This window comes from Engraulis encrasicolus, chromosome 8 (genome assembly GCF_034702125.1).
Source record: "Engraulis encrasicolus isolate BLACKSEA-1 chromosome 8, IST_EnEncr_1.0, whole genome shotgun sequence".
Classification (NCBI taxonomy): domain Eukaryota; kingdom Metazoa; phylum Chordata; class Actinopteri; order Clupeiformes; family Engraulidae; genus Engraulis; species Engraulis encrasicolus.
The window spans coordinates 8,506,923-8,530,843 of NC_085864.1; the positions used below are offsets into that span (position 1 = coordinate 8,506,923).

Here is a 23,921-nt window from a genome sequence, read left to right on the forward strand (position 1 = left end):
CCACCCTAACCGACCTAACATACCCAACATACCCCTTTTCTTCTGCACATGTGCTTACTGTTCTGTTTTGCACTTCTGTTTTGAGCTACTGCAGGGACTGTCACTTTCTACTCTCTACTCTGAATGCTTGACCATCAAGAGAGCCAACGTCTGTGTTCTGTGCAACTATGTGAACAAAAAACAACCCACCCCAATACCCATGCACCACATTCCCTCCACCCCAGCCACTCGCCCCAATACCAATGCACCGTTTCACTCCACCCCAGGCACCCACCCGCCCTTGCTGCTCTGGGAAGAGCATCCCAACGCCCTGAAACAGACCAGCTGTCCCCGTCACTCTGACACGAACGCAGGCTCTGGCCTATCCAAGACCCCAGCCCCTCTCTTTGGTCACCACCCCACCCCACCCCACCTCATCCCTCTGCTCTCAGATACCCTTCAACCATACGCTCTTCACTACCCCTCCCTTCCCTTTCCCCTTTCCCGTCCACCACACTGTTTTGAGCTGTACCACCGCACCGACACCGCATCATGATTATTTGGATCAAAATCACAGTCATTAATCACGATTATTCAACAGTAATAAACAACTGAATTTTGAGAATGTTATTTAAAATTACGAAATGAAAACCAAGGATGTATTACATAAGGGATAAACAAAATGAATCTAAATTGCAATAATCAGGGCTCTAAATTAACTTTTATTCATCACTAGCCAAAATGGCTAGTATGTTAATCTTACTAGCCAAACACTCTCAATAATGTTTCAAAGTGGCAAGTAATTTTTCTTTTCTAACAGCCAAACTGAATTTCACCAGCATTTGGCCATTTGGCTGGTGTTACTTTAGAGCCCTGGTAATAATTATGTAAAAGGCAGTAGCATGAAGCTTAGGTGGACCTTCAGATTTTGGCCTGTCATGATCTGGCTTCAAGGATGCCTGAAGGCAGGTCACCATATTTACCCCTGTGCAATCACAAATCATTTTTTAATCGTCATGGCCAAAATCACGTTTTTCTATGCATTTTGAAGAATTGTGCAGCTACACCTACTGCTTTGCTTCTGCTACCCCCGCCCACCACCACCATATTTTCTCTGTGAGCACAACCCCCCCCCCCACACACACACACACACACACACCCCTAACCCTTCTGTTTTGAGCTACTGCAGTGACTGTCATTCTCTACTCTGAATGCCTGACAAACAAGAGAGTGCAGGAGTCAACGTTTGTGTTCTGTGCAACTATGCGAGACAAAAATGCCCAGCGTATAATGGATCCATGGCCGCGGATGTATAATGGATCAGTGGCGGGTATGCGGTTTTGCTCCTGGCCCGTGTTGTGATGACCGTGCAAATCAGTGTGGACACTAGTGTTTGTGGTAGTCTGTGACTGTGAGCTGTTGTTTTGCTGTTGGTAGTAGCTTATACAATGTGAGCTGTGAACTACAAAGCACTGGAATGACACGGCCATGGCGTTAGATTGGTCTACACAGAGCTCAGCTGGCTTTAAAGTAAATCCTAGTAGCATGGCATGTATAATCATAGATAAGACGGTGGACAGACAATTGCAAACCAGGGCCCAAGGCCATATTGATCCAAAGTAAACGGAAACTAATGTGCACTGTGTTGCCACCAATTTGATAAAGGTTAATCAAACAAACAGAACAGTGTATTTTTTTTATTTTCCCCTCTTGACAGGATTAATATCTACATGACCTGGCATATCTACAAATACCTGAGGAGATTTCAAGGACTAATATGCTTCCAAAAATATGTGATTATCAATGAACCTACATAAAGCAAACCCATCTTTTGATAAGCAATGTTAAAGTGCAACCTCACCAACAAATATAGTTATTATAGTTTATACTGTATGGTAACACTTTGTTTGTTTGGGATACATCTATTAGCACTAATACATATGATGTTAATGCCCGTATAAGTAACTTGTAAGGCATGTACGAAGCAAACGCTAAGGCCTACTAGGTCCTTACTAAGGTTAAATTGGTAATAAATCCCTTATTGTGCATGAGCAAGACATTTGCGAATACATGTCTAACAAATGTTTGATTTTGCTTAGTACATGCCTTACAAGTTACTTATACAGGCACATTGTATATATTAGTGCTAATAGATGTATCCCTAAAATAAAGTGTTACAGTTTATATCATATCATATCATATCATATCATATCATATCATATCATATCATATCATATCATATCATGTCATATCATATCACATTACCGTACATTACATTACATTACATTATATTATATTATACTATATTATATTATATTGTTTGTGGCCTGGTTCTACTTCTCTGTCCCACCTTTCCAGGTATTGCTGTGTTAGGCAGCTGGGAAACAGGTTTATAGCCTATTCATTATTATTCAATACTCATACATTACACTGAGCTGACAACTTTATCGATAGCAACTAATAGGCCTACTTACTATAAGGTTACTATACGTTTACAGTCCCTGGAGCAAAGTTAGGCAAGGTGCCTTGCTCTTTTCAGCCAATTCAGCCATTCTGTGCTGGCTAGGTGGGATTTGACCCTGCAAGTGCAACCCTCTAGTCCAAATACCAGCTGTGTGTGTACATTAAAAGCATCCAAAGCTAACAAGTAGCCAAGGTCCTTGAAGAAGTTACGCTATGGATTTGCTTTATTCATTCTCGCTGTAATATTGATACATTTGATTCAGTTAATGACAGAACGGTTCTGGCTTCTCAACCTGGGACATTCAAAGATATGAACATTCCAACTGTTTTTCGCCACACCATGTCAGAAATAACGGCTTCCGTCACTTTGGGTGTACACACGCAGCATATCCTAACAAAAGGCTACACCGGCCTATTCTAATCAGTGTTTGTGGCTGGCCCTCCTCACCTAAACTGGCTGCTGTATTGTCCATACAGGCTGGTCAGACTGCACTGCAGGAAGGTGTAAGCAGCCAAGAACCGTGGTACTGCCAATGTCAACCATGCATGCCTGGGACCTGGTGTGGAAGTGGCAGGTGGGGGTGGAGGAGGGTTGTTGTGTTCAGGGAAGCCGACGGGTGGGAGGGGTAGGTGGGGAGTGTCTCATTCAATTCTCATTACATTGAATGTATTGGGTGTGAGAGTTCTCTCACATGACTTTCTCTTGTGTCTGGCCAAGGCTGTCTGTCAGTGGCCCTGGATATGGGTACACACTTACATTGAATACTGTGCAATCGTTTTAAACTTTAGCACAAGCACATGTATACTGTATGCTTTAAAGCAGGGATTCTTAACCATGGGGACGCGACCCAAAGCTGGGTCGTGCTCAGAAACGTGAGGGCTGCGGAAAAGTTTCAACCTCGCACTGGGGGGCCGCGAAGGGCCGCACAACTGCATACATTATCATAAAGATGCTTAAGACAGCGTGCGTCTTTTACTCCTGCGCCGTTCTGCTGCTTAAATGACCACTCACCGCTGTTTTTTAGTTAGCCTATGGGAAGACGTCAAAGACAAGACGACAATAGGCCTACACTAGCAGCACACGAATGGAGAATCAGAATTACCAACCGGAGTGAAGTGTAATTTGCCGATGTCTTCTCTCTTCACGTTTAGTTACAAAATAAACGCTTGAAACATTACTCAAAATGATTCTGCTTACTGACAAAGCAAAACCGTTATCCTTGTGTCCCCCAAAATACATTTATTTAAAGAATTTTGTATGATATTAGGTTACAAAGCTTTCTGTTTTTGACAACCTGCTGTAAGACTGAGGAATTTCTGTTCTCGCGTCGCAACTGCACGTCTCTAAGTAAAACCGTCTTGAATCAGTAGATTCATCACAAATCGCAAACAGAACTGTCACAAATGTCAGAGAAGCTTTCATGAATGGCTCTGGCCTGATGTGCTGTGGGTTTATCATTGAATATAGAAGTGAGCTCAATTAATACAGTTTTCCCATTACAAAATGCATTAATAGGTCTAGCTTAGCCTATTTATTTAACAGGATTTATTTTATTTTTTTTTAATTTTGGGGAAAAATTATATATATATATATATAATGTGAGTGGGCATGGGCAATATTCAATGGGCCCCCAGGCCAAAAAAAATGGGCCTCAACGTCAAAAAGGTTAAGAATCCCTGCTTTAAAGTCTACGTCTCTGGGATGAAGATGTAGTACCCCAACATGACAAAGTAAAGCTGGTCACTTCTGCAAGTATTGAAATGCTCAACAACATGCAAGTTTTCCAGACTATGGACCAGTGGGCTGCCCGCCTATGCCAATTATGTGTGCTTGTGACCTGGTGTGGAATGGAAGGGGGCAGGAGAGGGTGGCTAAGGGCCGGTGGGGTAGGGGTGCACGCCGACATGGAATACTGTACAGTCTCCTAATGCCTGATAGAAACTTGATCTTTTGCCACCAGGAGGGTGGGGCGCTGAAATTCCTTCAAGTGCGGTGCCCCCCACACCCCACTCCCGTTCACACACCGTGCTTGTCCACCACACCTTACACCAGACTGCTTTGGACAGACAGCTCTTTATCTCTCTCTCACTCTCTCTCTCACACACACAAACACACTCACACACGCAAATGTAGCATTCTGTCCTGCTATCGCTTCTTCTCCCACCTCTCTCTAGTTCGTTCTGTTTCTGTCTGTTTCTCTGTGTGTGTCTCTGTTTCTGTGTTCCCCTTCACTGGGGGATAAATTTATACATGTCAGGAGGGGACGGAAAGAATCTCAAAACTGCCACTGACACGGCACTCGGCTTGGCACACCCAAGACTGTGTGTCCGCCAGTCAGCGATATAGTGATTTACGTCACTACTCTACCCTTGTGCAAGCTCATTCGAAGAACCTCAGCACACAATAGTAAACATTACCATGCTGCCGGTAACAGAGCCCAGGGGGTGGCACATAGCATATTCAAATCAATTCACGTCTTGACTTGGGCAATGTTTTGTTGTCTTCTTGTGTTCGTGTGTTTACTCAGTATAACCAGACAAGGCGGAACAGATGTCTAGGTGAGAAGCTATGACTGTCTGGGTGAACGGGACCCCGTTGGAATTTAAGACCCAAAAGCATCTGGGTAAATCATTCCCGAGGTCCTTAAAGTAACAAGCGTAGGCGTACACATGGATGTTGTCGGGGCGACAGGCCTGATGCCAGTCCAGGCAGAAGCAGAACATTGCACGTGACAAGAGGCTGTCTGTCTCCATGGTGTTGCCAAAAGTGCCAGTGCCGCTCTTTACTACCTGGACAGTGCTACATCCGTTAGCGGTGCCATACCACAGCATTTTTTTTCTCCTTTATTTTTGAGATAGGACAGTGCAGACTGCCAGGAAATACGAGGGGAGAGAGAGATGGGGAAGGGTCAGCAAAGGACCCAGGACGGGAATCGAACTCGGGTCGCCAATGTAGCAGTACAGTGCCCTACCGCCTGAGCCACGGCAGGGCCAGATTTGTGTTTTATATACAGTATATATACGTATAATCTGCCTTGGTTGGTTGGCACGGATTGCTCTGTGACAGGTGAAGAGAAGTGACGTGAGGTGAGGTGAGGTGGGGCAAGGTAGACAAAGTCTGGCCAGTCCAAGTGCCAGGTGACTAATGATGGTGTCAATGTTGTATTTTCAGACGCTGACAGAGAACTGGAAGAAAGTCATGGTTATTCACAGACCAGGGAATCAGCAGTAAGTAGACACAACAGCAAGAGACTGGCCTTTTTCCCAGTCAAACTCAAAACAAACCCATTCTCGACAGTCTCATTTACACACTGACACACTGGATAAGAGCACACACATTAAAGACCTTAAAAGGTAGAGTGTGTCATTTTAGTCGTGAATTTTTAAAATGTATGCTGCTCATTGGGGCTGGACTGGGACCACAAACTATTATTCTTTTCTATTCTATTCTACGATCAAGTACAACAATTCAAGCCAAATCACAAAGGGTGGGCTGATTTTTACATTTACATACATTTTCAGAGACACAGCCCGCTTCAGTACATAAATTACCAATGCTCTTCTTGATTAGATGGAATAGATTAATGACAAATGAACTCTTCATGTTCTTTCCCATCTTGCTGCACAGGTAAAAGACAAAAGGCGGTCCCCCCCCTCGGACAGGACTCCCACTGTTCTTCACGCAAACCCCCATCAGAGCCTCTGTGCTGAGGAGCAGGAGAGCCCAGAGAGAGTGGTGAGTCAGGCCTGAGAAAGAGCCCACTGATGGGTCGAAAAGTAGTGGTTTGTTAAATAAAGTATATGGGTCAAAGAAGTTTCTTTAGGCTCAGACGTCACGTGGTTCAAAGGCATCTAATAAATGAATTAGTAATTGGTGTTTGATAAGTTGCAATGAATGTGCTTCTTAGATAGTCTTAGATAGTAATAGTGGCAATGGCTGTTGTTGCGCCGCCCCGACATGTGCTACTGCTGAAACGTCATTGACCCATATATTTTTGGAGCTCAGAACCAGTTTGCAAACCACTCTTCCACATTATCTACCACCATTGTCTGGCACCTGTATTATTGTATTTTGTGGGTGTGCACCCTAATTTCCAAATGTCTGCCATCATTCTAAATCACTTGTCAAGCCGAGAGCACAACACTTCCACCCAAGGCCGCCGCTAGGCATAAGCAGACTAAGCAGAGCACTTAGGGCCTCAACCACTTTGCCTCCAACATTTTCATTTTATTGTTATTATTTAATTATGGGGGGGAGGGAGTATCTTGACCAGTTATGCTTACAGCCTCCAAAACCTTACACCTGTCTAGGCATTACACCGCAACAAGTCCACCATTGGTCCTTACACCACAACACCTTTCTAACCATCTGACTACAGCATCATGTCCACCATAAAACAGGTAGTGGTCCACAACACTTGTCTTGGCATTGAACCACACCTGCATACCCCTAAAAGTGTAGCAGTACATGTTGATGTTTTTTAGCACTCATTCACATTATTACTTAACAATCATGATGAAAGAAAGATGTTCAATCGATACATTTAATGAGATCACTCTTTGATTTCTTTTTTTTTAAATGTTGTAATTTAAAATCATAACGCCTTCCAGCTAGACTTAACAACGATTGCGATTGCCACTGCAACTGCAACTTTACTGTTCCTACCTGTGTTTTAGGAGCAGAAAGAGAGACTCCATGCAGAGCTGAAACAGGTCCTGAGCCTGAAGAGAAGCCAGTTGAGAGAAACATCATCTTCTACACAAACAGAAATGGACAGCTCACCGGAGAGAAGCTTCACGCAGGTACAGCAGACAATTCTTCATTCTTGTCTAGTGAAGACTGATGGCCACCTGATGACCAGAGCACATGGGGTTACCACAATTTTCTAAGAATTGAAATCAAGTTGCTAGTGTAATACAGATGTGTCAGACACCAAGTCGCGCAAAACTGAACACCAATCAATGTCTCTTAAGTTGATAAAACTAGACATTGAGCGCATGTACATGCAAGAAATATTGCAATTTTAAACTATTCCTGTCCTATTCAGTAAAAGCATGAATAACGTTAAGTCTTAAGTAATTCCGAATGTAACTGTGCTTCGACAACATCCTGGTTGCGGAACACTGTTTCACACATGTAAGCATAAAATTCCGCAGCTACTGAGACCATTCCATTTGAAATCGGAATACGCTATGCATGTGCATGGCATGTAGAACGTGACATGTCTTGTATGTGTATACTTGATTTCAGCTCTAGGACTGTTGTGGTTACTCTCGACTAACCGTTTTTGGCTTACACTACTTATTTTCCTGTGTATTTAATGTGTACTCTGTACTTGCAAGAGTTGGGCACTGTGGTTTAAGTCCTCAATTGTAAGTAAATTTACATAAAAGCATCTGCGAAATGCAATGCAATGTAATGTAACGTAATGCATGTCTACACACAGGAGGTGGAGGAGAAGGCAGCGACCTCTAAGCTGGTTGAGGTTGTCGTGGAAACAGAAGCTGAGGCAGGGGCGAGTGGATACAGCGTGACAGGAGGAGAGAGGGGCATATTTGTCCAGGAGGTCCTGAGAGATTCTACAGCAGCTAAACATTTGAACCTCCAGAAAGGTAAATATAAAAAAAGAAAAATGTGTCAGATGTAGCAAAACTTATTTTTATATATATACTTATTTATATATATATTCATAGATGAGAATAAAGACTTCCACTTTAATAAGTGAAGATAAATAGTTTCAAATTGACAATTTTTGACTGCAATTGACAACCTTTTTTGTTAACTAAAGTGAAGTTTTGCTGCATTAGGGCCCAAAAATATTCCCCTGACTATGAATTACTGAATATTAAGAACCATGCAGTGAACATTCACTTTTTAAAAGATGAAGACATTTGAAGACATCATTTTCTTCCTGCAGGTGACCAGCTGCTCAGTGCTAGAGTCTACTTCGATAATGTGAAATATGAGGATGCGCTGAAGATTTTGCAGTGTGCAGAACCTTACAAAGTCTCTTTCTTCCTGAAGCGCACCATCCCTCGCAGCGATGTCACTGTGCATCCAGGTGCAGCCACCGCTGACCTCAAAGGACCCAAAGCCAAAATGCAAAGAATGGTACAATAATTTGCACGTCTAAAATACCGTTTTTTTTATTGATTGTTGCTGACTGGTACCAATAAATAAAAAAAGTTTTTTGACAGGAAAATGTGTGTCTATTTCTTTTCTCCACAGAGTGTCAAAGGCCTCAAATCCTTCAAGGCAAAGAAAACAAGGGGCGGACGATTCGGATTAAAAAGGCTAAAGGAGAACAAACAGGCCAGAGCAGAAACAGAGGAGGATATCGAGGGATCACCAAGGAAGCTTGATCTGGCACCAGTCGATGTGGAATTCGCTTTCCCCAAATTCAGACTAAAGAAAGGTGGCAAGACGGGGGCAGCCGGGGGGGCAGAGGGGGCCACATCCTTGGGCAGAAAGAAGAGCAAGATCAGATTTCCCCGGATGAGAGTAAAACATGCAGCAGGAGTGGAAGGCCACGCTGACATTGATGTGGCAACACCTCATGGGGAGGCAGACATCTCTGGAGAAAAGCTCAAGGCAAAGGGAAAGGGGGACAGATTTGGAATAACAATTCCCAAAACCAAAAAAGCAAAAGTGGACCTTCTTCCCTCGTCACAGGAATCTCTGGAGGTATCGGGTGGATTGGCATCGGGGAAGGCGGGAAGAGGATCTGCCGAGCTGGACGCTGGCTCAGGGGCCAAGCTGAAGATGCCGAAATTAAAGCTTCCCAAGGTTAGGCTTTCCCGTAACTCAGATGACACAGATGGAACGGACAGCACTGAGCCGGAACAGTCAGAATACCCATTTCACAAAATGAAAGTCAAAATGCCGTCAGTTGACGTTACAGGTCCCAAAGGGGGTGTTACTATTTCTGGTGGGAAGGCTGAAGCTCAAGGAGACCTAACCGTTAAAGGTCTGCAGTCAGGGATAAAGCTGCCAACTGTTGACATTGTGGTCCCAAAGCCAGACGTTGATCTGCATCTCCCAAAAGCAAAGGGATCCGTGGACTTGCACGGTAAAGCGTCCGGTGAAATGAAGGGTGATGAAATTGATGGAACATTTCTGTCAGGGGCTGGGATAAAAGTATCAGAAATTTCCCTTCCAAAACCACCCAAAGTCACAGGAACGGTCAACATACCTGACGTAGACATTTCTGTACCAAACATGCCACAGGTAGACACGTCACTGCCAAAGGGCAGACTAGAGGGAGATGTGCACTACAACACTGAATCAATTGCCGGAGGAAGAATCAAAATGCCAGGAGTAGATGTCACTCTTCCCTCTGTAACATTTGACGGTAAAGCTAAATCAAAAGAGCTTGACCTTGATGCAAAGGGGGGGAAACGTGACATGTCATCAGCAGATATCACTCTTCCTAAAATGCCAGACATAAACGTCAATGTTGACATGCCAAAAGATTCCTTTGATGCTGAGGGGGGATGGGTGGAGGTTAAGAGCAAAAAGAAGAGGGCTTCAAGAAAGCTCAAAAAGCTTTCGTCTATGGAGGGTCCTGAAATCGAAGGTGGAAATATGCCATCAATTGACATAACCCTTCCTAAAGGAAACACAGAGGTGGACTTTGATGTTGATGCAAAGGCAACGGGTGGTAAATTTAAGATGCCCTCATTTCATGCTTCTCTTCCCAAGATGTCTTCAGAGGCTGGAATTGAGGTTGAAGGACCTGGCCTATCAGGTGGACGGATAAAAATGCCATCAATGAACATATCACTCCCCAAAGGAAGCTTCGAAGGTGACATAGCAGACGTTTCTGAAGAGGGAAATTTTAAAATGCCCCAAATGGATGTTTCATTACCTGAAATGGAAATGCACGGGGGTACCATGCCATCAGTTGATATTTCACTTCCCAGACCCAGTGCAGAGGAAGATTTTGATGTCAAAGGCAAAGGAAAACTGGGGAAGGTTAAGAAGCCTAAATGTGATATTTCACTTCCAGAGATGAACACTCCAGAAGGCCACATTGACATTCAGGGTCCTGATGTCAAGGGTGGAAAGTTTACCATGCCATCAATAGATTTCTCTCTTCCAAAAGGACGTTATGAGGGAGATGGTGAAATAAATGTTGAAGGTCCTGAAATCAAGGGTGGAAAATTCCAAGGATGGAAAATGCCATCTCTAGATGTTACTTTCCCAAAAGGAAAAGCAGAGGGAGACATTGATGTAGATTTGGATGCCAAAACAAAAGGTGGCAAATTCAAGATGCCAACATTTGATGTTTCACTACCAAAAGTCAAAGGCAGAGAGGCAGAAATTGACGTAGAGGGCCCAGAAATAAAGGGTGGAAAATTCGCAATGCCATCAATAGATCTTTCCCTCCCTAAGGGCCAAGCTGCTGGAGACCTTGATGTAGATTTGGATGCCAAAGCAAAAGGAGGCAAATTCAAGATGCCCACATTTGATGTTTCACTTCCCCACCTTAAAACTCCAGAGGGTGAAATGAATGTTGAAGGTCCTGAAATCAAGGGCGGAAAATTTAAAATGCCATCGCTAGATGTTTCTTTCCCAAAAGGAAAAGCAGAGGGTGATGTTGATGTAGATTTGGATGCCAAAACAAAAGGTGGCAAATTCAAGATGCCAACATTTGATGTTTCACTACCAAAAGTCAAAGGCCCAGAGGGAGAAATTGACGTTGAGGGCCCAGAAATAAAGGGTGGAAAATTAAAAATGCCATCAATAGATCTTTCCCTTCCTAAGGGCCAAGCTGCTGGAGACCTTGATGTAGATTTGGATGCCAAAGTAAAAGGAGGCAAATTCAAGATGCCAACATTTGATGTTTCCTTTCCACACTTGAAAACTCCAGAGGGTGAAATGAATGTTGAAGGTCCTGAAATCAAGGGCGGAAAATTTAAAATGCCATCGCTAGATGTTTCTTTCCCAAAAGGAAAAGCAGAGGGTGACGTTGATGTAGATTTTGATGCTAAAGCAAAAGGAGGCAAATTCAAGATGCCCACATTTGATGTTTCACTACCAAATTTCAAAGGCCCTGAGGGAGAAATTGACATTGAGGGGCCTGATGTCAAAGGTGGTAAATTCAACATGCCAATAGTAGATATATCCTTTCCAAAAGGACAAGGTGACGGAGAAGTTGATGTTGATTTTGATGCCAAAGCAAAAGGAGGCAAATTTAAGTTGCCCACATTTGACGTTTCACTACCAAAATTCAAAGGCCCAAAGAGAGAAATTGACATTGAAGGCCCTGATGTCAAGGGTGGTAAATTCAACATGCCATCAGTAGATATGTCCCTCCCAAAAGGAAACGCAGAGGGAGAACTTGATGTTGATTTGGACGCAAAAGGAGGCAAATTCAAGATGCCCTCATTTGACGTATCACTGCCCAAATTTAAAGGCCCTGAGGGAAATGTTGACATTGAAGGACCTGATGTCAAAGGCAGTAAATTTAATATGCCATCAATAGATATTTCCTTCCCAAAAGGAAAAGGTGAGGTAGATGTTGACATGGATTTGGATGCCAAAGCAAAAGGAGGAAAATTCAAGATGCCCACATTTGATGTTTCACTTCCAACATTCAAAGGCCCAGAGGGAGAAATTGACATTGAGGGCCCAGAAGTAAAGGGTGGAAAATTCAAAATGCCATCAATAGATCTTTCCCTTCCTAAGGGACAAGCTGCTGGAGACCTTGATGTAGATTTGGATGCCAAAGCAAAAGGAGGCAAATTCAAGATGCCAACATTTGATGTTTCCCTTCCTCACTTGAAATCTCCAGAGGGTGAAATAAATGTTGAAGGTCCTGAAATCAAGGGTGGAAAATTTAAAATGCCATCGCTAGATGTTTCTTTCCCAAAAGGCAAAGCAGAGGGTGACATTGATGTAGATTTGGATGCTAAAACAAAAGGAGGCAAATTCAAGATGCCAACATTTGATGTTTCACTACCAAAATTCAAAGGTCCTGAGGGACACGTTGACATTGAAGGCCCTGATGTCAAAGGAGGTAAATTCAACATGCCATCAATAGATATTTCTCTCCCAAAAGGAAAAGCAGAGGGAGAACTTGATGTTGATTTGGATGCAAAAGGAAGCAAATTCAAGATGCCCACATTTGACGGGTCCCTGTCCAAATTTAAAGGACCTGAGGGAAATGTTGACATTGAAGGTTCTGAATTCAAAGGTGGAAAATTCAGCATGCCATCAATAGATATTTCCCTCCCTAAAGGAAAAGCAGAGGGGGAACTTGATGTTGATTTGGATGCCAAAGCAACAGGAGGCAAAGTCAGCATGCCAACATTCGATGTGTCACTTCCAAAGCACTTCCAGAGTGCTGCAGAGAGAAACTTTGACATCAAAAGCGCAAAATTAAACATGCCATCAATTAACCTTTCCCTCCCAAAGGGCAACCTTGAGGGTGATCTTGATGCCTCCCTTCCAAAAATGAAAACACCTGAAGGAGGAATAAAGATTGAGGGACCAGACATCAAAGGAGGAAAAATCAATATGCCAAGAATTGACATGCCAAACATTGACATATCTGTCCCAGAAGGAAAACTAGATGGACATGTTAAGATCAAGAAAGGGAAATTCAAGATACCAAAAGTTGGTATATCATTGCCAAAAATGAAAAAGCGAGAAAAGGGGATGAAAATTAAAGGGCCAGCGATCACTGTACCCACAGGAGGTGCTGAGATAGATGTTGGAATGGATGGGAAAGGTAAAAGCAAAATTGAAATTCCCACAGCTGATTTCTCACTACCAAAAATAAAAAAGACAGAAGTGGAGATTTCTCTACCTTCCGCCAATGTAGAAGGAGATATGGACCTGGACGGCAAAGGATCTGGAGGTAAAATCAAAATACCCACAGTTGATGTCTCTCTACCACATTTGAAGACTGCAGAGGGTAAAATTAACATTGAGGGTCCAGAGTTCAAAGGTGGAAAATTCAACATGCCATCAATAGATATGTCCCTCCCAAAAGGACAAGCTGGAGGAGAACATGATGTAGACTTGGATGCCAAAGCAAAAGGAGGCAAATTTTCAATGCCCACATTTGATGTTTCGCTTCCAAAGTTCAAAGGGCCAGAGGGAAACGTTGATATTGAAGGCCCTAATGTCAAAGGAAGTAAATTCAACATGCCATCAATAGATATTTCACTCCCTAAGGGAAAAGCAGAGGGGGAACTTGATGTTGATTTGGACGCAAAAGGAGGCAAATTCAAGATGCCGTCATTTGACGTATCATTGCCCAAATTTAAAGGCCCCGAGGGAAATGTTGACATTGAAGGACCGGATGTCAAAGGAGGTAAATTCAACATGCCCACATTTGATGTGTCACTTCCAAAGTTCAAAGGTCCAGAGGGAAATATTGAAATTGAGGGTCCTGATGTGAAAGGAGGTAAATTCAACATGCCATCAATAGATATTTCCCTTCCAAAAGGAAAAGCTGGAGGAGATATTGATGTGGATTTGGATGCCAAAGCAAAAGGAGGCAAATTTTCAATGCCAACATTTGACGTCTCTCTCCCTAAATTCAAAACTCCAGAGGGACACATTGACATTGAAGGTCCTGATGTCAAAGGAGGTAAATTGAACATGCCATCAATAGATATTTCCCTTCCTAAGGGAAAAGCAGAGGGAGAACTTGATGTAGATTTGGAGGCCAAAGCAAAAGCTGGCAAATTCAAAATGCCAACAGTAGATGTTTCCTTGCCAAAACTGAAGAAACCAGATATTGACATTGAGGGTCCTGAACTCAAAGGTGGAAAATTCAACATGCCATCAATAGATATTTCCCTTCCTACGGGAAAGGCTGGAGGAGATATAGATGTTGATCTGGATGCCAAAGCAAAAGGAGGAAAATTCAAGATGCCCACTTTAGATGTTTCTCTGCCAAAATTCAAAACTCCTGAGGGACACGTTGACATTGAAGGCCCTGGTGTCAAAGGTGGAAAATTCAACATGCCTTCAATAGATATTTCCCTTCCAAAAGGAAAAGCTGGAGGAGATATTGATGTGGATTTGGATGTCAATGCCAAGGGAGGCAAATTCAAGATGCCCACATTTGACGTGTCAATGCCCAAATTTAAAGGCCCCGAAGGAAATGTTGACATTGAAGGTCCTGAATTCAAAGGAGGTAAATTCAACATGCCATCGATAGATATTTCCCTTCCGAAAGGAAAAACTGGAGGAGATGTTGATGTTGATCTGGATGCCAAAGCAAAAGGAGGAAAATTGAAGATGCCCAAATTAGACGTTTCTTTCCCGAAGTTCAAAACTCCTGAGGGAAATGTTGACATTGAGGGTCCTGATGTCAAAGGTGGTAAATTCAACATGCCATCAATAGATATTTCCCTTCCAAAAGGAAAAGCAGAGGGGGAACTTGATGTGGATTTGGATGCCAAAGGAGGCAAATTCAAAATGCCCACATTTGATGTGTCACTGCCCAAATTTAAAGGCCCTGAGGGAAATGTTGACATTGAAGGGCCTGAATTCAAAGGAGGTAAATTCAACATGCCATCGATAGATATTTCCCTTCCGAAAGGAAAAACTGGAGGAGATGTTGATGTTGATCTGGATGCCAAAGCAAAAGGAGGAAAATTCAAGATGCCCAAATTAGACGTTTCTCTCCCGAAGTTCAAAACTCCTGAGGGAAATGTTGACATTGAGGGTCCTGATGTCAAAGGTGGTAAATTCAACATGCCATCAATAGATATTTCCCTTCCAAAAGGCAAAGCTGGAGGAGATATTGATGTGGATTTGGATGCCAAAGCAAAAGGAGGCAAATTTTCAATGCCCTCATTTGACGTATCATTGCCCAAATTTAAAGGCCCGGAGGGAAATGTTGACATTGAGGGTCCTGAAATCAAAAGTGGAAAATTCAACATGCCATCAATAGATATTTCCCTTCCAAAAGGCAAAGCTGGAGGAGATATTGATGTGGATTTGGATGCCAATGCCAAGGGAGGCAAATTCAAGATGCCCACATTTGACGTATCAATGCCCAAATTTAAAGGGCCCGAAGGAAATGTTGACATTGAAGGCCCTGAATTCAAAAGTGGAAAATTCAACATGCCCTCAATAGATATTTCCCTTCCCAAAGGAAAAGCTGGAGGAAATGTTGATGTGGATTTGGATGCCAATGCCAAAGGAGGCAAATTCAAGATGCCCACATTTGATGTATCAATGCCCAAATTTAAAGGCCCAGAGGGAAATGTTGACATTGAGGGACTTGATGTCAAAGGAGGTAAATTCAACATGCCCACATTTGATATGTCACTTCCAAAGTTCAAAGGTCCTGAGGGAAATATTGACATTGAAGGTCCTGATGTCAAAGGAGGTAAATTCAACATGCCATCAATAGATATTTCCCTCCCAAAAGGAAAAGCTGGAGGAGATATTGATGTGGATTTGGACTCAAAAGCAAAAGGCGGCAAATTCAAGATGCCAAAAGTAGATGTTTCCTTGCCAAAACTGAAGAAACCAGATATTGACATTGAAGGCCCTGAACTCAAAGGTGGAAAATTCAACATGCCATCAATAGATATTTCCCTTCCTACGGGAAAGGCTGGAGGAGATATAGATGTTGATTTGGATACCAAAGCAAAAGGAGGCAAATTTAAGATGCCCACTTTAGATGTTTCTCTGCCAAAATTCAAAACTCCTGAGGGACACGTTGACATTGAAGGCCCTGATGTCAAGGGAGGTAAATTCAACATGCCATCAATAGATATTTCCCTTCCAAAAGGCAAAGCTGGAGGAGATATTGATGTGGATTTGGATGCCAATGCCAAGGGAGGCAAATTCAAGATGCCCACATTTGATATGTCATTGCCCAAATTTAAAGGGCCCGAGGGAAATGTTGACATTGAAGGCCCTGAATTCAAAAGTGGAAAATTCAACATGCCATCAATAGATATTTCCCTTCCAAAAGGAAAAGCTGGAGGGGATATTGATGTGGATTTGGATGCCAATGCCAAAGGAGGCAAATTCAAGATGCCCACATTTGACGTATCAATGCCCAAATTTAAAGGCCCAGAGGGAAATGTTGACATTGAGGGACCTGATGTCAAAGGAGGTAAATTCAACATGCCCACATTTGATATGTCACTTCCAAAGTTCAAAGGTCCTGAGGGAAATATTGACATTGAAGGTCCTGATGTCAAAGGAGGTAAATTCAACATGCCATCAATAGATATTTCCCTCCCAAAAGGAAAAGCTGGAGGAGATATTGATGTGGATTTGGACGCAAAAGCAAAAGGCGGCAAATTCAAGATGCCAAAAGTAGATGTTTCCTTGCCAAAACTGAAGAAACCAGATATTGACATTGAAGGCCCTGAACTCAAAGGTGGAAAATTCAACATGCCATCTATAGATATTTCCCTTCCTACGGGAAAGGCTGGAGGAGATATAGATGTTGATTTGGATACCAAAGCAAAAGGAGGCAAATTTAAGATGCCCACTTTAGATGTTTCTCTGCCAAAATTCAAAACTCCTGAGGGACACGTTGAAATTGAAGGCCCTGATGTCAAGGGAGGTAAATTCAACATGCCATCAATAGATATTTCCCTTCCAAAAGGCAAAGCTGGAGGAGATATTGATGTGGATTTGGATGCCAATGCCAAGGGAGGCAAATTCAAGATGCCCACATTTGATATGTCACTGCCCAAATTTAAAGGGCCCGAGGGAAATGTTGACATTGAAGGCCCTGAATTTAAAAGTGGAAAATTCAACATGCCATCAATAGATATTTCCCTTCCAAAAGGAAAAGCTGGAGGAGATATTGATGTGGATTTGGATGCCAATGCCAAAGGAGGTAAATTCAAGATGCCCACATTTGACGTATCAATGCCCAAATTTAAAGGCCCAGAGGGAAATGTTGACATTGAGGGACCTGATGTCAAAGGAGGTAAATTCAACATGCCCACATTTGATATGTCACTTCCAAAGTTCAAAGGTCCTGAGGGAAATATTGACATTGAAGGTCCTGATGTCAAAGGAGGTAAATTCAACATGCCATCAATAGATATTTCCCTCCCAAAAGTAAAAGCTGGAGGAGATATTGATGTGGATTTGGACGCAAAAGCAAAAGGCGGCAAATTCAAGATGCCAAAAGTAGATGTTTCCTTGCCAAAACTGAAGAAACCAGATATTGACATTGAAGGCCCTGAACTCAAAGGTGGAAAATTCAACATGCCATCAATAGATATTTCCCTTCCTACGGGAAAGGCTGGAGGAGATATAGATGTTGATTTGGATACCAAAGCAAAAGGAGGCAAATTTAAGATGCCCACTTTAGATGTTTCTCTGCCAAAATTCAAAACTCCTGAGGGACACGTTGACATTGAAGGACCTGATGTCAAAGGAGGTAAATTCAACATGCCATCAATAGATATTTCCCCCACTAAAGGCAAAGCTGGTGGAGATATTGATGTGGATTTGGATGCCAACGCCAAGGGAGGCAAATTCAAGATGCCCACATTTGATGTGTCACTGCCCAAATTTAAAGGGCCAGAGGGAAATGTTGACATTGAAGGTCCTGAATTCAAAGGTGGAAAATTCAACATGCCCTCAATAGATATTTCCCTCCCAAAAGGAAAAGCTGGAGGAGATATTGATGTGGATTTGGATGCCAATGCCAAAGGAGGCAAATTCAAGATGCCCACATTTGATGTGTCACTGCCCAAATTTAAAGGGCCCGATGGAAATGTTGACATTGAAGGTCCTGAGATCAAAGGAAGGAAATTTAACATGCCATCAATAGATATTTCCCTCCCTAAAGGAAAAGCAGAGGGAGAACTTGATGTTGATTTGGATGCAAAAGGAGGCAAATTCAAGATGCCAACATTTGATGTCTCATTGCCCAAATTTAAAGGACCTGAGGGAAATGTTGACATTGAAGGGCCTGAATTCAAAGGCGGTAAACTCAATATGCCATCAATAGATATTTCCCTCCCGAAAGGAAAAGCTGGAGGAGATATTGATGTTGATTTGGATGCCAAAGCAAAAGGAGGAAAATTCAAGATGCCAACAGTGGATGTTTCTTTGCCAAAACTGAAGAAACCAGAAGGTCATATTGACATTGACAGTCCTGAATTCAAGGGTGGAAAATTCAGCATGCCATCAATACATATATCTTTTCCTAAAGGAAAAGTTGAAGGAGACGTTGATGTGGATGTAGATGCGAAAACAAAAGGGGGAAAGTTTAAGATGCCAACATTTGACGTTTCACTGCCGACAATGAAAGGACCTGAAGGTGGGATTGATGTTGAAGGACCTCAAATCAAAGGTGGTAAAATCAGCTCGCCCTCTGTTGACATATCTCTCCCAAAGGGCAATCTTGAGGGTGGTGTTGATGGAAAAGGTGGGAAATTCAAAATGCCCACAATAGACATCTCACTACCAAAAATTAAGAAGCCAGAAGGAGAAATTAATGTAGAAGGCCCAGACATAGAGGGAGGAAAGATCAGAATGCCCACAATTGATATTTCGCATCCCAAAGTCAGTGTCGAGGGAGATGCCGATGTGGATGGAAAAATGAAAGGTGGCAAACTGAAGATGCCAACATTTGATGTCTCTCTTCCAAAATTAAAATCGCATGAAGGTGAAATCGAAGGCCCTGAACTAAAAGGTGGGAAGTTTAACATGCCATCAATAGATGTGTCCCTTCCAACAGGCAGACTTGAAGGTAATGTAAAAACTACAGAGGGGAAATTTAAGATGCCTGCAATTGACATTTCACTGCCTAAAATCAAATCAACAGGAGACGTTACTGTTGAAGGAGATGGCTCCTTTGAAAAACCCTCTGCTGAGGCAAATGCAGGAAACACAATTAAGCTTCCAAATGTGAAAATACCAACAGTTGATATCTCTGCGCCCAAAGTTGATTTGGATTTTGGCCTTCAAAAATCAAAAGGCAATGACAGAGAAGACATTGAACTTCTGAAAGCTGAAGGAGGTAGGCCTTCCTCTGGGGGCAGTTTCGACATTCCTGATGTCACCTTGAGTTTGCCAAAGTTTTCGTTTGGCAAGCTTACTGGCAAGTCTAAAAGTGGAGAGATACATTTGGAAGGACGCGGAGACACACCGGAATTGGATATTCAGGGTAGACCTGCTTCACTTGAAATAGACCATGACATTAATGTCAAAGGAAAAATGAAAAAGCCTAAAAAGAAATTGCCCTTTTTTGGGATGGCAAAGAAAGAGGGGGACATTAAAATCACTGGCCCAGGAATAAAAAAGGAAAGAGAGGGAGGGGATATGAAAATGCCATCTCTTGAAATATCCTTACCGGCAACAAAAACACCAGAACATGAAGTTCTTCTTCCGAAAACTGAGGTAGATGTGTCAGAGGCAGACATTAAGGGCTATGAGGGTGCACTGAAAATACCAAAAATGCCTACAATTGACATATCTGTGCCTAAAGTCGACCTGGATGGAGGAAAAATTAGAATTCCTACTGTGAAAATGCCAACGGTAACGCTAAAATCTGGTGATATTAAACCACCAGAATTTGAATTGGAGGAAAAGGGTGGACACATCAAAATGCCTCACGTCAAAATGCCTGCCGTAGATGTGTCATATCCAGAAGGAAACTCTTTGGACATTAAAGCCCCAGAGGTACACCTGAAGGGAGATGGTGCGAAATTCCCCATGCCCAGCTTGAAGGACGCTACCATTGACATATCACTTCCAAAACACCTCTTTGAAGGGCGTGAATTAGACTTACATGGTGCAGGAGCAAAATTCAAGGCTCCAACTATCACCGCGCCAGCACTCGAAGTGTCTCTCCCAAAAGTCAAACCTGGTCAGGTTGATGTCCATCTGGAGACTGAAGCAGCAAAGGGGGTCAAAATCAAGATGCCCGACATGAAGAGGCCGAAAGCAGACGTATCACTTCCGAAGGGTAAATCTGTCAACATTACAATGCCAGAAACAGACCTAGGGGTTGACATTGGAAAAGTCAAAGCAAAACATGGTGAACTTAGTGGAAACCTAGAGGCTGATGTTGACATGCATGGAGAACACAAAGGCTTCAAAATCAAGATACCAACCATTGATGCAGAGGGTCCAAAAGGTGAAATGGAGCTGAGCCTTGGGCGGCAGAAAGGGGAGGGAATGAAATTTGGATTGCCTGACCTAGAACTTAATCCTCCGCTGAATCAAGGCAAGGTAAAAGGTCCAAAGGTCAAGGGCACCAAATTCAAAATTGGCATGCCAAAAATGAAAAAAGCTGGTTCCGACATTGATGTCAAGGCTGACAAGGACGATGAGGAAATTAGCGGACGGTTTAAAATAAAAAAGACCAAAATGGGGGAGGGCTCTTCGCCAGAATTTGAGGCTGATGGTCAAGGCATCAAACCACCAATGATTCCAGAATTAGATTTTGACATTGGGAGCTCTTCAGGTAATGCAGGTGATCTTGAAGCAGGAGGCAAAGTCAAAGTTCCAAAGTTTGGCGTTGCATTGCCTTCCATTTCTTCGCCTGAGGGTGGCAGCGTCAGTTTAAAACACACAGATGTAAAAGGCTTTTCTGTGTCAGATCCAGAGATTGATTATGAAGGGCCAAAAATGCCAAAGGTGACAAAAGCTGTTTTTGTGATAGTAGATTCAGGCAGTCCTGCTGTGTCGGGGGGTATGTCAGAGCAGCAAGAAGGTGCACACGAAATAAAAATGCCAAAGGCTAAAGTGCAAGCGGGTTTTGGAAAGTCTCACTCTAAGGGAAAGGGAGGGGAGGACCAAGGGGAAGAAGAAGTCGGGGGTGACAGGAAGTCAAATACAGGGAAATTGAAGATGCCAAAGGTTGTGCTATCGCCAGGAAAGTCTGGCTCATTCGATGTTTTGTCTGACTCTGGGAAAGATGAGGTAGCAGGCCTGACCAGTGAAAAAGACAGCTCGAAATTCGTAAAACTAAAGATGCCAAAGGTTGAGTTCACGTCACCGTATACGAAAAACACATCAGAGACGTCTGAGGAGGGGCATCTTGAGATGACCTCAAAGTTGGAGAAAGACTCAGACAAAGAAAGCAAAGGGGCAAAGGTGAAATCGGGCAAAATCTCTTTTCCAGGCCTCAAAAAGAAAAACGAGAAAACGGTGGAAGAGAGGGAGGGAGAATCTGAAGCCACTTTGGTGCACTCCACAGCCAGGACGGACATGCTAGCTGAGAGAGAGAGCTCAGAGTCTCCTTCTCCACAGATGGGCTTTGTCTCCGTTCGACAACGGGAACACGAAACATCCACACATCTGCACGGCGCTGGACAGGTGCATGAAAGAGAGGGGCCGACAAGCTGGTACGACCCACCTAAAGCAACCCTGAGCCCTCTATCTACTGGGCTGCTTCATGTCACCACAGGTGGCTCCCAGGGGGGCAGCAGATCCTCACTTCAACACTCAGGCGACGAGGCCTCAGCCGGCTTTCACGTTCAGATGCCCCGAGTGCATATGAGTTCCCTCCAGCACTCCAGCGATGACGCCTCCGCTGGCCTTCACCTTCAGATGCCCCGAGTCCACATGGCCCCGCAAGGCAGACACACGGAGGAGGTCACGGTCACCACAACCAAGGGCTTCTCACATGACAGGAGGGCCTCCCCCCGGCCGTTTGGCGATGAAGGCCAAGGCAGACACTTGGAGGAGGTGACAGTCACCACAACCAGGAGGGCCTCCCCGCGGCCGTACAGCGACGAGGCCATAGGCTTTGGAGGCTACCACGTCCAGCTGCCTCACATGCAGTTCACCTCACACGGCAGGCTGAGGGAGGAGCTCATCGTCACGACAACCAAAGAGGAGACCGTCACCGTGGTGACGTCGAAGTCATCGAAGCAAATGTTGACGGAGTCTACCACCGAGACAACAACTGAGACTACAGAAGTAACAACTGCAAAAGGCGCTAGTAGTTCGTAGACGTCTAGGTGTTACTGGAGGCGACTGGTGGAAAACAGTCAATTTTTTTTATTGACACGTTTTGTATTAGTACAGTTGTCATTGTTCATTTTCTATTTTTCTTCTTTGTTATTTGTATTTTTTTTGTTTCAATCACAATATAAATACTATATAAATATACAGCTATAAATGTACAACAATTCTCACATATACAGTATAACGACAAAAACATTCATCCATTCATTTAGTAATTTACCCATCATATTTTTTTGTTCCAAGACAGCAGTGCAGAATGAAACAAACTCAGATGAGCACATAACCTCCTTGGCGGAGGTAATTAACAGACAGATTGATGGCAGCAGTCAAACCCTTTGACAAGTATACAGTACTACGTACTTCTGTAGATATATGGGTGGATTGCATAAGCTTCTTAGTATGAATCATTTAACTCTTTTGATATTTAAAAAGCTGTGTGCTCTTGTGCCTTACTTTGGTGCCTTACTGACATGAATTATAAGTCTTTTTTTTGCTTTAAATTATTATTTTAACTTATGTCAACGTCTGAAATGACATTAATTTAATCAAGGGGATGAGATATTTTTTGTGAAACCGCATTGTACAGATCAGACTATTAAAAGTCAAGAGTACACATCAAACTTCAAATGTTCATAATATTTTTCCTAATGTAAAAATTTCCTGATACATTGTTGTTAGGGGAAAATCTGTATAAACAGGCATTTATTTATTGAACTGGAATAAATCATCTCCAATTTCAATGGTCCCCAAAAACAATTGTTCATTTTTTTGTCTAACCAATACAAAAATACACACATGATTTGTTTTATTTCGTGATCTTGGTTTAACCCCTGAGTTGGGAATTAGTATTTCATGCTATTGTGAAACACTATCAGGGGAGTATTCCAAGAACCTGGCTTGGTAGGAAAGCTGGTAAGGTTAACTTTGAGGGAGTGGTAAACCACCTAATAGAAGAGCCCTAGAGTCCTCATTTTTAACTAAATGACACCTGTAGGCTATCTATTAGCAGATTTACCACTTCCTGTAGGTTAACTTGGCCAGGTTCAGTGCAGATGTACGATAATTATCGTATTTGTACCATAATTTTGTCCTCTGCGATCAAAAAGACATGACGTAGCCCACAATCATTTCATTCGTTTTCATTCAGATCATTTAGATGCCTTATAACAACCATTAGGTTTGTATACAATAATTTCCCCCAAAAAACATTAATTTTGAGGTTTTGGTACGATAGTTTAACATTTTCCATCTGGCAACATTGCTACTTAACCATGTTTTTGGAATACCCCCAGGTCATTCAGAGCCTTATGTTTGTGTATAGAAAACTCTCTATCCGTGTGCTGAGTAGCATGGCTGTTCTGAGTGGAGAAAATGCATCTTGCACTGCAAATTGTAGTAAATTATTTGTTCATGTGGCATTTGAGAGAATGTTATAATTTCCAAGAAAATCAATAAAATATATTATGATATATTAAGACAGTTGTTTTATTTTTTTATGCAGCTTTATGATACTACGTAATATGCCGCTTCAGACGTATAAACAGCT

The 23,921-nt window shown here is 42.8% G+C and overlaps 1 protein-coding gene across 4 annotated transcripts in view; it reads left to right on the forward strand.

Moving 5' to 3' along the window:
- Positions 1-23,850, forward strand: part of prx (periaxin) — a 32,866-nt gene extending 9,016 nt beyond the window's left edge. The window contains exons 2-8 of one of the 4 annotated variants that reach the window (XM_063204920.1): positions 5,615-5,670; positions 6,071-6,178; positions 7,120-7,245; positions 7,890-8,055; positions 8,361-8,554; positions 8,672-18,716; positions 18,750-23,850. In XM_063204920.1, the coding sequence (XP_063060990.1) occupies positions 5,615-5,670; positions 6,071-6,178; positions 7,120-7,245; positions 7,890-8,055; positions 8,361-8,554; positions 8,672-18,716; positions 18,750-22,360 (14,306 nt within the window). In that variant the 3' untranslated portion in view covers positions 22,361-23,850. Of the gene's footprint in view, positions 1-5,614; positions 5,671-6,070; positions 6,179-6,753; positions 6,844-7,119; positions 7,246-7,889; positions 8,056-8,360; positions 8,564-8,671 lie in introns of those variants that run through there. The other 3 variants (XM_063204919.1, XM_063204921.1, XM_063204923.1) reach the window with 3 other exon arrangements.
- Positions 23,851-23,921: the final 71 nt, after the last annotated feature.